Source organism: Camelus bactrianus, chromosome 14 (assembly GCF_048773025.1).
Source record: "Camelus bactrianus isolate YW-2024 breed Bactrian camel chromosome 14, ASM4877302v1, whole genome shotgun sequence".
Lineage (NCBI taxonomy): Eukaryota > Metazoa > Chordata > Mammalia > Artiodactyla > Camelidae > Camelus > Camelus bactrianus.
In genome coordinates this window covers 41,235,277-41,252,212 of record NC_133552.1, presented here as the reverse complement: position 1 = coordinate 41,252,212, position 16,936 = coordinate 41,235,277, and the positions used below count along the sequence as shown (strand labels likewise).

General features: G+C 34.3%; 1 protein-coding gene across 1 annotated transcript in view; it reads left to right on the top strand.

The window, feature by feature from the left end:
* The window catches only part of DACH1 (dachshund family transcription factor 1), a 397,126-nt gene that overhangs the window by 163,835 nt on the left and 216,355 nt on the right, over positions 1 to 16,936 (top strand). The window contains exon 2 of the mRNA XM_010973575.3: positions 4,885 to 5,000. Within this exon, the coding sequence (XP_010971877.2) occupies positions 4,885 to 5,000 (116 nt within the window). The remainder of the gene's footprint in view (positions 1 to 4,884; positions 5,001 to 16,936) is intronic.

Genomic DNA, 16,936 nt, shown 5'->3' with positions numbered 1-16,936 from the left:
TAATGTCTAGCTCATTGCTTGTTGAATAGATGGATGAATGAATTGAATGATTGAATGGAACCCTTCCTTCCTTTCTTGAAACAGGTAGGATTTGGAACCAGAATTTCTGCTAGGCAGCTACTTTTGCATTTCCCAATCTATACCCATCACAATCTCCTTCTGGATTTCACATGTTTCTCTGCTTCAAATCTCAGGAAGAGAATTGAACTTACTTTCTCAAAAAATGCTGAAGAGATTAGCAGAAGACGGTGTCCATAGAGAAAGTTAGGGATTAAAAAAAATCTGTCATGTACCTTCCCTCTAAAGTTTCAAATACCTCTCACTCTTCTGATAAACTTAACCTCTTATTAATTCATGTCACTTTTGTTTCCTTTTGTTAAGTTAGATTTTGGCTTCACCCTGAATAAGCATTCTAAATGGACTAGGCAAGGTTGGTAAACATTGTACAGTTGTTGGGGAGAGAGACAGCAACTAGCATGAGACTGATTTAATGATGTAGACTAAGGAGAGACATCTATCCACTGGTCTATCTGGAAAAGAAATCTTTTTTATTCAGAACTGCGGGAAAGGTTGTGCCTGAGTGGACCCTAAGTAAGTGAGATACCAAGTGTAGGCATCTCTAAGCTATTACTCTGCTCTTTTAGTGCAGATGGTTGAAAATACTGAAGGTTGCACTGTGGCTTCTGTGTGAAGCTGGCAAAAACAATTACTAAAGTCATAAATTTTGATTTCATTCGAGCTATTAAGGGTAATAATTTATTTAAGTGAGGTCTTCTGCTTTGATTAGAACTGAGAGTTCAGCTGCTCTGATCCTCTGGGGTAGAGCTGGATGACTGGTGTAGACCAGAAGGTTTGAAGTGGCTACTGTTGAGGCAATTGATCATTCCCCAAAGAAGTGTTTCGCTAATTGTTTCACATCTTCTTTTCAGTTAAGTTATTGTTTTTCTTTCCAAGAGTAACTTATTTCTAGCAAAGCAAACCAATCCACTTAAAAAAAATCCTGATTTAATCAGGCATTTAGGGAAGTTAGATAGCTTGATCAAGTCTATACCTTCTAGTAAATTAGTAAAGCCAGTGTTTAGAGCTAGATCTGTCAAGATCATAAAGCTAGTGCTTCTGGGCACTGCCCTGTGTGTGTTTTCCTGGAAGTCTCCTAAAGCTTTGCTGAAAGTAATTGAAATATTCAAGTATTTTACAATTGGGTTGGAGTCCTACATCTTCTAGAGTCAAACTCTCTAGCAGTTAGTGACCAAGACTAAACACCAACCCTGTCAATAAGAGGAACTAACTGTAGGTCTTGGAGGGTAGAGGAATATCTTGTTAATAAATTATGTTGTAACTTCCCCTCAACCAAGTAGTCTTGTATAATTTCAAGGAGAGGTTCCCTCCTGTTCTTAGACAAAAGGGTAAGTGACTTGCCTTGCCTTCCGAATCTTTCCTTCCAGTTTCCTCCATTCTTTGCATAGCTATCTCAAGACTCTGCTCTCCCCTAATTGTAAAGTAATCCCCAGTAGGGTGTGAGTTGATGGCTTTAGGTGTTAACCGCCACCAAGGGTATTTGCATTTTAATGGAAGGCTTTAAAAGATCTTAAAGCTTCAAGACTAAAAGCAGTGAATCTCTATTGGTTGAATTGGAGGCTATGTGATAGATTGGGCAGGAGATATATGGGGTGAAAAGAGCCCACTGGGTCTATTCTAATCACAGTGTGAAATAAAAGTGTCCCTACTCAGTGGCGTGACTTCTACCTCCAGAGTGAGGGCTGTGAGGACAGCTCCTGTGGCCTGAATAATAAAGTGCTGCTAAACAGTTTCATTCTTTTAAAGCCAAACAAATTAAAGGACTAAAACTTTCCAACCTTAACTTCCTTTTCCTTTCCCAAGTTCTCCATGGCATCTTGCCTGAGATCCCCCAACACTTCTTTTCCTCTGAGCTTCAGAGTAAATTTAGTATCTTTAGACTCAGAATCCCAGACTTTTTTACATCTCTTTTTTCATTTTCTGGAAACATAGAGACTACTGGAATCGATGAGGAATTTGGGGGAAAGACTTAATACTTTAGGTTAAAATTTATTTAAATACATACAGTGACCCAGGCACAGAGCTAAGCTTTAAGGAAAAAAAGACATATTTTACACACTTTCTGCCATACAGACTTGGGAGTGAAACAAATAAACAGATTACTACAGCCAGTGCAGAAAGGGCTTTAATAGAGTTATTCAAGATAAGCTATCACAGTGCCTAGAAGGAATGCTCCCTAGAAGTGGTTAGTAAGAAGGATGACTAAGATTTAGCCAAGTGAAATGGGGATTAGGATGGGCTGATGTAGTAAGAGGCTTTGATGGCCAAGGAGGCCGATTATATGGAGGAAGTGTAATAGGAAACTAAAGCAACATGGGACACTGTTACGAAATTCACTAGGGCCAAATAGAAGCCATTCACGTGAGAATAAAAGGATGAGATTGGAAAAACAGGCAGGGGCCAAGTATTGGAAGGCCTTGGTACCATGCTAAAGAGTGGCAGTGCTGTAGGAAACTATTGAGATCTTTAAGCATTTGGAAAACACGATCACATTCACATTTTAGAAAAATCCTTCTAAAATCAGTATGGAGAGTTATCTACACTCCAGATTGGGACAAAGCCGCAGGTAGGTCTTGGAAGAGCTATAGTAGTAGATCAAATAAGAAATGAGGAATTGCTCTGGAATATAGGAGTCGGGATGGAGAGAATGGATTAGAGAGATATCTCCATTGGGATGATGTTTGAGTAGGCAAAGGAAGGGAGAAACCACAGCTGAGTCCTGGATTGTTGGCTTAGTCAATTAGGTGCCATTTTGCTAACCCAAGGGAAAATAGGTCTTAACAGAGGAGATGCTGAGTTCAGATTTGCACAAGCTGAGTCTTAGGTTATTACAGAACAACCAAGCAGGGATTTCCAGTAGACAGACATTAATCTGTCTGAATCCCAGGAGGAAGATTTAGGCTGTAGGTAATATATTTAGTTGTTATTACTTAACATCTCAGCAATGTTAATAAAAAGACATCATTCAGGGAGAAGGGAGAAGATCAGAGGGCTGTTGATGGACTCTAAGCAAATGACAGGAGTTAAGGAATCAGCTGAGGATGAAAAGTAATACTGAAGAGTAAGAGGAAGTATCCAGAGAGATGCTTCGGGATACGCAGGACAGTGTACTTACTGGTCAGCAAAAGAAACAAATGCACAGTCTACTTGCTCTTGGTTTGGAGTCCTCCAGGATCTGGCCCTAGGCAGTAAGTCTAGCAGCATTGATTTCTACACCACATTTTATTTGACCTGTTTCAACCCATTGGACGCAATCCTGTACATCTATACATTTTCATGTTTCCATTTCTTTCTCATTTTCTCACTAAGTGTATGTTCTTCCTTTTTTTTTTTTTTTCCTCCATGTTCAACTCATCCCTCAGCATTCTTTTCTAATGCTCCCAGTGCCATGAAATCTTACTTCCTCTCCCTCAAGTCTAACTTCCCATTAGTGGTCAGATGGCAACTTGCTTTGGACACAGCACATTCTAATTTGCACCATAGTCCTCTATACACCAGATATGTCTCTCTTGGCAAGAGTATAAGCTCCTGGAGACTTAGAACCTAATCCTTCCAAATTGGCCTCCTCCGTGCACTGCTTTGCTTACTAATATTTGTTAAATGACTGCATATATTACTTATATAAATAATAGAGATAGGATCTTTGAATCTTTTGATGAGGCAAAGGATCTTAGCTGAGGCTGACGTGGAAATGCTAACTTATGAAAGATATATCTGGAGGTTTTGATACACATATTGGCTGAATAAATGATGGGAAAGCATTTCATAAAAGTCCATTCACGATGCAGAGGCAAAAAGTGGAAATATAACGCTAATTACGTTTGTTTCCAAACTGGCTCATATTATATTCTTCATGTTATTTTTATACAAGAATAGTGACTACCTGTCTCCCTTTCACCTTCTGCTTTTATAATTTTAAAAATTATTCTTGGACAATAGGCAAGCAAAGGAGAAGTACTGCTAACGCACAAACGTAAAGTATTTTTATTTACCCTAAAGGCAGCTATGAGAGACGATACTGGCAATTTCTTAGCGACGTCCTACAAATAATCCTAAGCCTTTCCAATTTATTTTAGTATATTTAAGCTAAGGCAACCTAGTGGGGCTGTTCATTTAAATAGAATAAGGGTTAAATGATAACTTGACTTATCTTTTAAACGACAAAAAATAAAGAAATTGCAAGACCTTTTCACACATTAGATATGTATTGTCATTTATCATCTAGATATCAGGCTAGCAGTGCGAAGTAATAAAACATATCATCGAAAAATGTGCTATGGGTCTGAATCACTCTTTCATTCCACCTCCCAGCTAACTGTAGTATTAAATCAAACAAGCAGAACATTTCCTTAGGCAGCCATTGCCTTTTAATTTCCTGAAGAACCTTAAAATATCATTCATTACAAGTACTACACATATTTGGTTTTTAAAAGTCTCATAAATCAATAGCAGGCTGACTGTAATAATTATTACAAGTTAGTGCATAATTTTCGTGCTGAAGGCTGCATGCAGAACTTTAGCATATGCAAACGAGGCAATTCAAACTGTGTATAGATATTAATATGAAGAAGCAGGTAACGAGGTGCAGGCTATGAATTATGCATCAGGAGTGGCTGATCTTCAATGAGGAAAATGAATTCAGCATGTAATCTAATTAGTGATGGAAGTCTATTACATCTAACTGCAAAAGCAACTGTCCTTGAAACAAATTTATTTACAGTCCATGTTACCACTTGAAACAACTTTGAAATGATGTGTAAGACAACAGCTTAATTGTAAAAAATTTTTTTTGTTTGTTTATTTCAGTTCTAGACCTGGAAGGCCTCCTAAGAGGACTCAAAGTGTCACCTCCCCAGAGAACTCTCATATCATGCCACATTCTGTCCCGGGCCTTATGTCTCCTGGGATGATCCCACCAACAGGTAAGAGTGCTACCTATTTATGCTGAAAATATTAAAAAAATCAGCCAATGTCATAGCTTTTATATATACCTGTGCTTACATGGATATTTACATTCATCAGTTATGTTTTGTGTATACTAAGATAATGTTTCTGATGAGAAGTTATTTCAGAACTGCATTATGATTACCATCATTTATTTATGGGAAATAAAACAAAAGAAGTTTAATTGACCACAGTGCTAGAAATTATTCTAATTCATCCTCTTGCTAATAGCAAACAACAAATTATTATCTCTGTTTTCTTGGTAGGGAATTGAGGCAGATTCACTGACTTTCCTACGGTCAGTCAGCAGGTCATTGGTCACTGTCAGTGATTCAAACCCAGGTCTCTGGAGTCTAAGCTTATTTTTGAATCCATAAGAGCTCCAAAATAGATTGAAATGCTTTCAAACAAAAGACCATCATGATGTCAAATAGAAATATCTTCTATTTTTCTTAAACTATTTCTATCAGAAACATTTGAAAGATGTTTATTACTAGAATTTTGAAAAAGTACCAGTAAAAGTATAGTCAACAACCTAAGCTTCATACCATAAAAACTTTAGTAATGTGCTGCATGCAAAAATAACTCACTTGATTTTCACCAACTGAATGTGTCCACTAATTATTTCATTTACTCTCATACACATTTGCCTACTTTCCAGGTTTCATCCAGACCCATGAGCAAATTAAAATTACAATAATAATTATATTATTATTTGATAACATATAATATTTGTATTAATTCTTGCTGTCATGAAAGCTTATTGAGGAGATATACATATTAACATGTAATTGACATGTAATATGACTGAAACAGCAAAGATAATCTGGCAAGATCAGGAGACAATCTTCATTTTTTCCTCTGAATTCCCGTATCAATGGAAATTGTCTTTCTCTAGGCTGTGATATAACCATGGGTGTCTTATTTCATATTCCATACTTGGTTGAAGGCTCTTTGGAAGCCATGATTCACCTTTATTTTTGCAGGAGAATCGAGACAATTTGTTCACCTTTGTGAACCTTTATCAAGCATTCAGTGAGTTGAATTTGAAGTTATCTGTTCATTTTGCAATATTTAACTTTTCTCCAGTAAGGTACCAAAGGTTCTTCAAAGTGAATAACTTACATTCCAAAGAAGAGTTGTATTTTTATGCTCACTTTTGCAGATGAAAAATTGAGCAACAGAAAAAATGAACTTAATAGTTGAAAACAACCCAAATACAGAGCAGGTGTCATCATTTCATTCGTTTTGTCATGCTTCTCAAGTAGCTGAACCCCATTGCCTAAAATTCTAATTTCCAATTTGACATTTAGAAAAGTATGTAACACTTTGTCAAGTCTTAACTGTTTTTATTTAACTAGATAAAATTTCCTGATTTGTAAATTTGTAGGGTTTTTGGTTCTACACAGGCAGAATGGAAAGAGAATCTTAACTTTTCATGTTTTATGATTGAAAGACTCAAGTGTACTAGAAGAAAGACTTAAGAGTCCTCAACGTCTCAAAAAACTGTGTCTGGGGGTTTTGAAAATAATCATTTTAATAATCTTTACTTTGTATTTGATAAGTTTGTGTTAACTCTCACTAATCACAGTTATGTTTTGGGTGAACAGTATTCGAGATTGATTTTATATTAAAATAGGGAAGATCCGGCTCCAAATTGCCTGCCAACATTTTAAGATCAAAACATTAAATGCTTCATTACCAAAGCGATGTTGAGATAAGATGATGTCATCAGACTCTAAGTATAGCAACACCTCACATAATTAAGACCATCAAGTATCTTTGGGGTAAATGAAGTTTCTAAACAACTGAAAATCATAAGCCAAAACTCAAAATCAAAATATGAAGCCATTTTTGATAGATCTCTTTCTGAAATGTCTTACACACTTCCCTGGCGTGGTGAACAGAGATACTGAAGTAATTTAAAGTTGATGCATCATTATGGTCATTCATTTTTGAAGCAGGACCACTTCATGTATTTTAACTGCTGTGCTATCTCCTCAGACATGCTTTTTTAACTTCCATTCTTCCTAGTATGTTGTACACCCAGAAACCAGAATTTCTCTCAAGCTTATTAAGCATTACACTGAAAAGACCTTAGGCAGTCATGTTCCAGAGAAGGATGAGGAAATGGAGACTCACCAGGAGAATAGACGATTTGAAGAAGTAGGTTCGATACTCCGTAGAGCCCAGTGAATGGCCTTAAAACAGGATGTGTGAGCTCACTGTTGCTTATTTTACTTACTTTCAATTTTTAGACATTGATCCAAAGATCTGAAGCTGCCAGAAATTTGGCTGTTGCACATGAATGAACTATCTTAACGTATTCAATATGATTGCTCTTTTTACATACAATTTTTCTAGATGGAGAAGTTTATATTTTGGAGAATACAGAATAATATTTCCATCCCTTGGAGAATGTTATTTAGTATCTTAAAACATTCACTGGAAATTTAATGGCCTTAAAGAAATTTTATAGTTCTCAAAAGAGTGTACCACTTTTCTCCCAAGGAATACTTAATGTATTGGGGGAATATGATTCAATATGGATATACAGACTTTATGTCCCAGGACTTTATTTATATTGCTACTTTCTTTAAAAATAAAATGCTATTTTTTTCTTCAAGATGGGAAAGATGAAATGTGTTATTTTTTAAAGACAATAAAAAAGATATATATCAGTATTTTTGATGTTAAGCAAACTAGTTTGATGACATTTCTACTATGTTTTTGACCTGTGAGTTTGAAGTTAATTTTTTTTTTCCAGGAGTCTGTAACTATGTCAGTATAGTTGAAAGACTTGGAAATCATTTTCTAAAACTAACAAAATAAAAAATAAACAAACATATAGATATCATAAAGACAAAGGAAAAATAAAACAAATGGCCCCCAAATCTCCAGTCCTTTCTAAGATTTAAATTGTCAACTGCCGATAAACATTGACCTGTACTTTTGTACTCCAAGTATTACCATTTGAAAAGCCTAAAAGATGTACATTTACCTTCAAGGTTGTCAAAATTCGTCATGGGGGAAAAATACATTTATTTTGACAATTTATAAAAATCTGTCAATTTGTCTCTAATCATGCCTTCATTTTTCTTTTCAACAATTGAACATTGGAGTTAAGTCATAATCTTTCCTCAAGTCATCTGTTTCTCAGAGAAAAAATTTGATAATTTTCTTTTAAAGTGTCTTCCCACCCCTAGGATTATGTATTTAGGTATCTGTAATAAAAAAAAAAAAGAAAAAGAAAAAACTTTTGAGATTGCTTATGGAGCTTTGTTTGCTATTTTAGTTGTTCAAGTGGGCTTCTGTGTAACCTTAGAAGAGGGCGTGGGCAGATGGTGATAATTTCCAAAATTTATGGTTGTCACTGGACGCCACAGCAACCAGAAGTGGAAGTTAATGAAAGAAAGAAAGCTCTTTGTAGAGTCTCACAGTGCAATACCTCCTGTAGGGCCCCCTACATTTATTTGGACTGAGCACATGTCATAAATCATTTTTGATAATAAATACCAGTTTGGAATAAATTCATCCTAGCAACAGAGTTCCAGTAACATTCATACTTTTTATAGAATCATGTGTATTTTACAATTAAGGAAAGGGTTATTTAGGAATTCTAAATACTCCCGTCTTGTGCCAGGAGTACAATTTAGACAGAATATTTGGCCAACTTCCTGATTTTATCTTTAGGGCAGAATACAAACTAGTTTTGAAATGCAATTTCCATATAAGTATTAAGAAGTAACTCAGTGAGTCCCAAAGATTTGCATTTAACATTAAAAGAAAAGTTATCCATTACCTGTTTTTGTTTTTTTTTTTTCAGATATACTCAAACTAAATGAATGAAAGATTATAGTTTTGCTTCTTGGACACATCTTTTCTTTCACTGTGACTTTGTAGGCATATAATCAATATGCCTGCAGGATAAAAAAAGAAAGCAATTGTAAACACACATGAGCTATGCTTAAAAGATAGGAACTTATAAATGCAATTTGACCATTTTGAAAATAGTACTAGACCAGAGCAATATTAATCCAAAGTTAATTCCATTGAAACATTCTTATCTTAAAAAAAGATTATAGGAAAATATTCTCATATGGATTTATAATTCAAAAATGTATACTTTCAAAATTGATATTCTTTATTTTTCTAACTACATGTTATTGACTAACTGGCAACAACACCCAACTACCCATTTTTAGAATATCAGCATTTGTAATATTTAAAATTCACTAAGCATTTCAACTTCTAAGGAAAAAAAAATTTCTAGTGTGGAAATGTGCCTTGCATGCTGAGAAGTTTATTGCAATAAATGCATTGTACTCCCTGGGGAGACTCACAAGTAAGGATAACAGAAAAATTCACCAGTGAAACAGCCACAAATGGATCGATCGTCTTCACTAATAAATTAAGCATCACAATCTATTGAATGCCTCACTCAAAGAGTAAATAGGATACAGACTATTTAAACCATTGTTGTTTATGTAGTGCATGTAGGTATGTATTTTCATACATTTATAGGTAGGGAACGTGTGTGAAGTTTAATTACTGGACATTTTGAAGGTAGTACATTGAGCCTATCAGTATTTCATGCACATTTCCCATTAAATTTTTCTTGAAGAGAAAAATAAAGAGATAAAGTAATCCATCTTCTTTCCATTTTTTTTGGAAGGCCAGCCAGGACACTAAACTTCATCATGTAATTTATTTAGTTTTAAAATTCGTATTGGGCACTGTATTAGTTTCCTGTGGCTGCTGTAACAAATTACCACATACTTGGTGACTAAAATAAACTGAAATTGATTCTCTCACAATTCTGGAGAGGTTCAACATCAGCACTGTTGGGTCAAATCAAAGTGACCACAGGGCCAGACTCCCTCTGTGGGCCTCAGGGGAGTATGTTTCCTTGCCTCTGAGCTTCTGGAGACTGCCAGTTTTCCTTGGTTTGTGGCTCTAATTTCTACCTTATCCTCTTTGTGTGTGTGTGTTTGTGTGTGTGTGTGTATAAATATCCCTCTGACTCTTTTGCAAGGACACTTGCAATTGCATTTAAGGCCCATCAGTGAATCCAGGATAATCTCCCCATCTTGAAATCATTAACATAATCACAACTGCAAAGACTCTTCTTCCAGTTAAAGTGGCATTCCCAGGTTCCCAGATTTAGCATGTGGGTATAACTTTGAGGATCATTATCAGCCTTCCACACCCAGAAAGCCACTGGTTGAGGTATTACGCGAGGCCCAAGTGTGGTGTGGAAGACACACATACCAACAGATTTTGGACATTTTTGTTTACGATGGTATCCCAGTATGTGGATGACTGCTTGCCACAATGCAGATATTCAAAGTAAGTATTTTTTCAGTGAGTATGGCTAACATATGTTTAGTAAAGGATTTCTGAGATAAATGATTGTGCCTCAGAGTTACAAATTTAAACAGTGGTGTTATAATGCAGCTTATAAAACCCTATTAAGCACAATTAGGCTCCAGATTAGAGACGCAGAGACTAGTGCCTAAAGAAGGTGTGCTAAGTAAATGGAAGGCACTGTTTATTTGTTTGTTTATGGATTATGATGACTACATTTAAGCATTATCATCCACAATTGAAGAAATTTATATTTCCAGACTGATGCTCTAGAGAAGCAGTATCTACAGGAATAAAATGGCAACATAGAACATACTTGCCTTTGCAATTCCTCCACATCTATAGTGAACCCGTAGTACCATAATAAAGAACTAATTTAATACAAATATGAATAAAATGTAGCTCATAATTTAACAGAATGTAAATATTGGTTTGTTATGAGCAACTAGATGATAAATATATTTACTTTATTAAATATGTAATATACATTATAATCAAATATTTCAGTCAAATCACAATATGCCCCAGGTCTGTTACTAGCATAGACATTCATAAAAATCTTTTTTTCTCCCTGAGCTCTTACAGCAAAGATCTGTTATTTTAGATTTAATTAAGTAACCACATATTACTAGACTTCTGGACAGGCCTCTCATCTACTTAATTTAGAAGAAAATTACAGTCCTTTCTTCCCTAATTTGTTTCTCTCTTCCGAGTTCCTGTCGAGTTCTGTGGTCTCATATGCCTACATTGGGCCATAGTCAAGAGTTATAATCTACTTAAACTTCTCTCTCAGTAGATTTGCATTAATGAAGTTGCTAATATACTTAATTGACTAATTGCAAGGTATTATTGGCTTCTTTTTTAGTAATACGATGCCTCCTTTGACAGAAGTCTGTTTACATTAAGAAAAGCAAATCAGATTTTGAGTCGATTTTTGATTATGATGGTAAATGGTGTGTGGATTACCAGGCGCTTTGTAGATTAGCCATTTATTTGTGGGGTTCTCATACAGTGTTCTAGTCCCTTGGTTGTACAATATGTCACATGTCATCTTTTAGTGCCTGCTCTAATTTCTTGACCAATAAGATGCACTATTACTTCCTTATTCCCTTCCCTAATCAAGGGAAGTGAGAAATAGGTTAAATAATGTTCATTCAGGACAAGCAACCAACATTACTATAGATATATTGTGAATATTCCTAAAGAAGTTGTAAAACAGAAGTCATACAAGAGAAACAGAATTCTTTGTTTAGTCTCCTTCTCAGTCTTTGATAGACTTTCCCCTCTGAGGCTAACTTCAAAGCTTCAACTTCTTCCCTTAATGAAGTGCTCCAACTTTGTTATTAAGGATTTAACCATATCATGTTGAAATTTTTAAATATTTTCTCATGCATTTGGGAGATATGTTTTACAACTTTATGCTCTTTTTTATAAAGATGTAGAATTGCTAATTGCAAGTGTTGACAGGACCAAATGTTTCAAGTCAACTTGGCAAATGTAAGAAAAGTAGCAGTATTAAAAAACCTGCATTCAGTTTTCTAAAACATTTATTGCCCTAGTCATGAATGAACTTAAGATCCAATTTGAAAACATTCTACATGAAAAACACTGAAGGATTTTATTTGGTTATGCAATCATATAAATCAACGATGTGCTAATAAACCTGAACTTAATGGATAGCAATATAAAACCCAGATAAAAAGAAACAACAATACAACTTTACTCTGCATTTCAGATGACACCTGAAATATTATGTTCAGTCATGGCACTGCAATTTTTAGCAGGACATTGACAGACTGTGAGCATTGAGAGAATAGCCTGGATGATAGGGATTTGGAAATGATGGTGATGTTTAGTCTTAAGAAGACTTAAAGACTGTCTGAAAGTGGATGGCGGAGTAGATTCATACTGTGCTCTTCCAAGGACAGAAATCTAACTGATGAACAGTGATTACAGAGAGGTCTGCACTATCTTCTATGAGAGTCTTGCTACAGGGAGAACTAAGTATGGAGCTTATTACTTGTAAAACCTTAACTTTTCCTTCTGAAAGAAGGGTTCAAGAGCAAAGTGGAATGAAAACTTGTTAGCCATAGTACTTATACTTAATTACTGTTTATAGGCTATGTTGTTCATGATACAATAGTATAATAGTTTTAAAAAAATTCGTTCCTTCCCTGGCCATCAGTCATCCATTTCCTCTCTTAGTAATCACTGTTGCTAGGGAAATTTGAAGGTAATTTTTCATAGAAGGGAGGTAGATTGAATAAGATAATCTTGTTCCCTTCTAATTATAAAATTTGATGACCTTATTTTATTTTACCTGGAATTATTGTTCTAAACTTGGCATGGCGTCTTTCTGATTAAAGGGCATCTGTTCTTCAGGGTTTTATATGCTTATATTTGTTCATAGTTTTTGAGATAGTTTTTAAAAATTATTTTTTGAGATGAATGCTTCATATTTACAAGCTGTAATACTGTTTGTAACACTGGTTTTCATGATGGAATAGTTAACTCATAGGTAAGACTATGACAATGGCAGGCTAACAAATACTTTTTATCCAATTGAAAGAAATGTTTAAATGCTTTTTCCTCCTATGTTCTCTCTGCTTTTCTTTCATCAGGACTCCACAAAGTGGTCCATAGCTCTAAAATTAATAGATAGGAGGAAATGACACTCATTGGATGTTATATAAAATAATACTTTTAGCTGTGGTAAGATCTGGAACAAAGGATGGAAAGAAATAGTATTATTTTAACCAATAAAGGTTATCAGAAATGATAGTAGAAAGACATGAACTCATAAAGGTATTTAAATGAAAGACCTTGAACTTTATATAAATTACTTTGATTTGACTCTCCACTTTAAAAAATTAGTCTCCAAGAAAAGAGTCAGTTCTTGAAATTCCTGAAAATCTTCCAAAGATCCAACTTTTAAAATGTGTAATAATTAAGCCAGTTGAATATTTTGATACTCTATTTCCTTCCTCTGTAAAAAAGAAACATTTTATTATATCAAAATTATTTTTCTCATTAAACTGCTGTGAATGTCAAATGACACAATTTATAACATCATTCTATAAATAATGAAGCTAGACAAAGATAAAGTATTATTATTGTAATTAAACAGGCTGATCCAAGTGTTACTGATTATTATTGCTAATTCTCTATGCTCACACCAATTCCATTTGCTTTAAGAAGAAAATTGATAACTTTAAAAATCATATAGCTTAGGTGTAGGAAGTCTTAGTTTTGCAAGTTACTCAAATTCAAATAAATGTGCCCTATAGGTATTCTTAATAAAGGTAGTTAACACTAAAATTTGATTATTACCTGTTTACTTTTCAATAAGTTCTTTTTATAAATTTTTGTTTGTGGACAGAATAAGTCTTACAGATATGAAATGTCATTGCTACTGTTATAATATATGTTCAAACTATCATATATTGCTTTTAGAAATATGCACACTGCAAATGGTAGTAGACCTTAAAAGTGAAGATGGCTTTTAATTGATTACAGCTGTATGCTGTGCTATTAATTGTTGGAAATGAACTGACATATACTGTAAAGCAAACAATAAGCCAGTTTTCAAAATGATAAAACTGTAACCTAATTTAATAAATTGAATCGGATTATGCAAACACTTTTGCACTTCATTAAGGAAGTAGTCAGTATAATTAATGTGGAAATATTTTATCATGTTCACTTGTTGATATATGGCTAAGAATACATGCAGTAGATTAAACCCTTTGCAGATCTACTTTTGTGCCATTTCAGATTTTAACTAAAGCTACCATAAGCTGTATTCTTAGATAAGACCACAATGGATTTGATTCTTTTATCTCTGCTGATTTTAGTATATAATGAGTAGGTTATGATTTTCTTTAACGTTCATTTTCTTAAACATTAAAAAAATTGAAGTATAGTTGATTTACAATGTTACATTTGGTTCTGGTGTGCAACATAGTGATTCCAGTTACACACACACACACACACACACGTGCACATATGCTCTTTTTCATACTGTTTTTCAGTGCAGGTTACTACAAGCCATTGAACACAGCTTCCTATACTATACAGTAGGACCTTATGGTTTATCAGTTCTGAACATAGTAGTTTATATCTGCCAATCCCAAAGTTCCAATTTATTCCCCCTGTCTTTTCTGCCCCTGGTAACCATAAGTTTGTTTTCTATGTATGTGAGTCTGTTTCTGTTTTGTAAATAAGTTCATTTGTGTCATTTTTTAGATTCCATATCTAAGTGGTATCATATGATACTTGTCTTTCTCTGTCTGACTTATTTCACTTAGTATGATCATCCCTAGGTCCATCCGTTTGCTGCAAATGGCATTATTTCATTCCTTTTTGTGGTTGACTAGTATTCCATTGTATATACATACACATTTTCTTTTTTCATTCATTCTGTTGATGGACACTTAGTTTGCTTCCATGCTTTGGCTATTGTATATACAATAGCTGCTATGAACATTGGAGTACATGTATCTTTTCCAATTAGATTTTTCTCTGGATATATGCCCAGAAGTAGGATTGCTGGATTATATGGTAACTCTGTCTCTAAGTTTTTAAGGAGCCTCCATACTGTCCACCATAGTGGCTGTACCAATTTACATTCCCACCAACAGTGTAGGAGGATTCCTTTTTCTCCACACCCTCTCCAGCATTTATAATTTGTAGACTTTAAAATGTTTTGTTTGTTTTTTGGGGGGGGAAGTAATTAGGTTTATGTATGTATGTATGTATGTATGTATGTATGTATGTATGTATGTAATGGAGATACAGGGGATTGAACCCAGGACCTCGTGCATGCTAAGCACATGCTCTACCACTAAGCTATACCCTCCCCACTGTAGACCTTTTAATGATGGCTATTCTGACTGGTGTGAGGTGATACCTCATTTAATGTTGATTTGCATTTCTTTAATAATTAGTGATGTTCAGCATCTTTCCTGTGCCTTTTGGCCATCCATATGTCTTCTTTGGAGAAATGTCTATTGAGATCTTCTGCCCATTTTCTGATTTTTCTTTTTGATATTGAGCTGTGAGAGCTGCTTATAAATTTTGGAAATTAATCCCTTATCAGTTGTATCATTTGCAAATATTTTCTCCCATCCCATAGACTGTCTTTTCATATTGTTTACAGTTTCCTTTGCTGTGCAAAATCACAAAAATGTTATATTTAAAAAGTTTAATTAGGTCTCATTTTAAAGTTTATGTCTTTTTTAAGCAATATGATATTGTGATGTGTCTCCTAACTTGGAACTGAAAAGTCTGGTTTTCATTCTCTTCCTTATCACTTCTAGCAACATGTCCTTGACCATCACTGTCTGCACTCACTTGTTCCATCATCACAGGGTAGATAATGTTACCTAAAATATTATTTTAGAGAAGGGGAAAAAAGCCAAGAGACTTGTTCAAAGTTTTACTATTATATGCTAGAGACAGTTTTCAATTCACATTTTCTGACTCCAATTTATTAGTTATTTTCCTACATCAAGCTGCCTTCTGAAATACTTACTTATCATCTACAAACCAACCGTCATAAGATCTGCCTTATCTCCTACTTGATAGGACTTTGAGAAGGACAGATGAGCTAATGTATCACAAAATGTTCTGCAAAGTCTTACATATAGCAAGATGTCATCTGATATTTAGTTTTATTACTATGATTCTCAAAAGAGGACTTTTGCCTTGTTTCAATTAGATTACCAGTTATTTATCTCTCAGTTTGAACATATCAGTTCTGGGAATGATGAGTCCTTTCCTAGATTTATGGAATCAGATTATAATCACTTCCTCAGTTTTTTAAAAAATTGCTTTTGTATCTTGCAATTAACTTAAATAAAATATTTTCACCTGATACAATGCCCTTCTCATGTCACTGATTACTTTTTGATCATCATGATATATAGAATTTTATGATTCATATTTAATTCACAGAAATGTCTCCTCACATCAAATCCTTTGATGGAATATCATCCCATCAAACATATTTTCATTAGATTTCCTTTAAGAAATGCAAATATATGTGGAGAGACTATTTTTCTAAATATGTATTTTCTAATGACTTGAGTTTGCCTCCTGGGATATAAGGATATGACTTAAAGAAACAGGGTTGAGTTTTTAAACATTAAAAGGGTTGTAAGACTCTATCTATTCCAAAGGGCAATGAAATTATAAATTGCTATTTTGGGTTAAACTTTCAAATATGATGCTATGTCATCAAGACTCTCTTTAAACATGTATAAGACTTAATATTAAAGAAAAAGTGTTTAAATCCCTCTAGAAACACGTTATTCCCTATTTTTGAACTATTCTTTTCCCTGTTAAAGCAAACTATTTTCCAAATGTGAAAATGTAGGAGTCTGCTCTCCTATTTGGATACCTTTAACTCCTCTACTAAAGCAGGAAACGCCTTTTGTATTATTTATTATCTTGTATTGCTTAATGAAATCCTTCTAGGGGATTATATTAGGGTGAAAACATTTAAGAAGAATTACAAGGGACCATGTTAATTCAAATGAATAGAAAT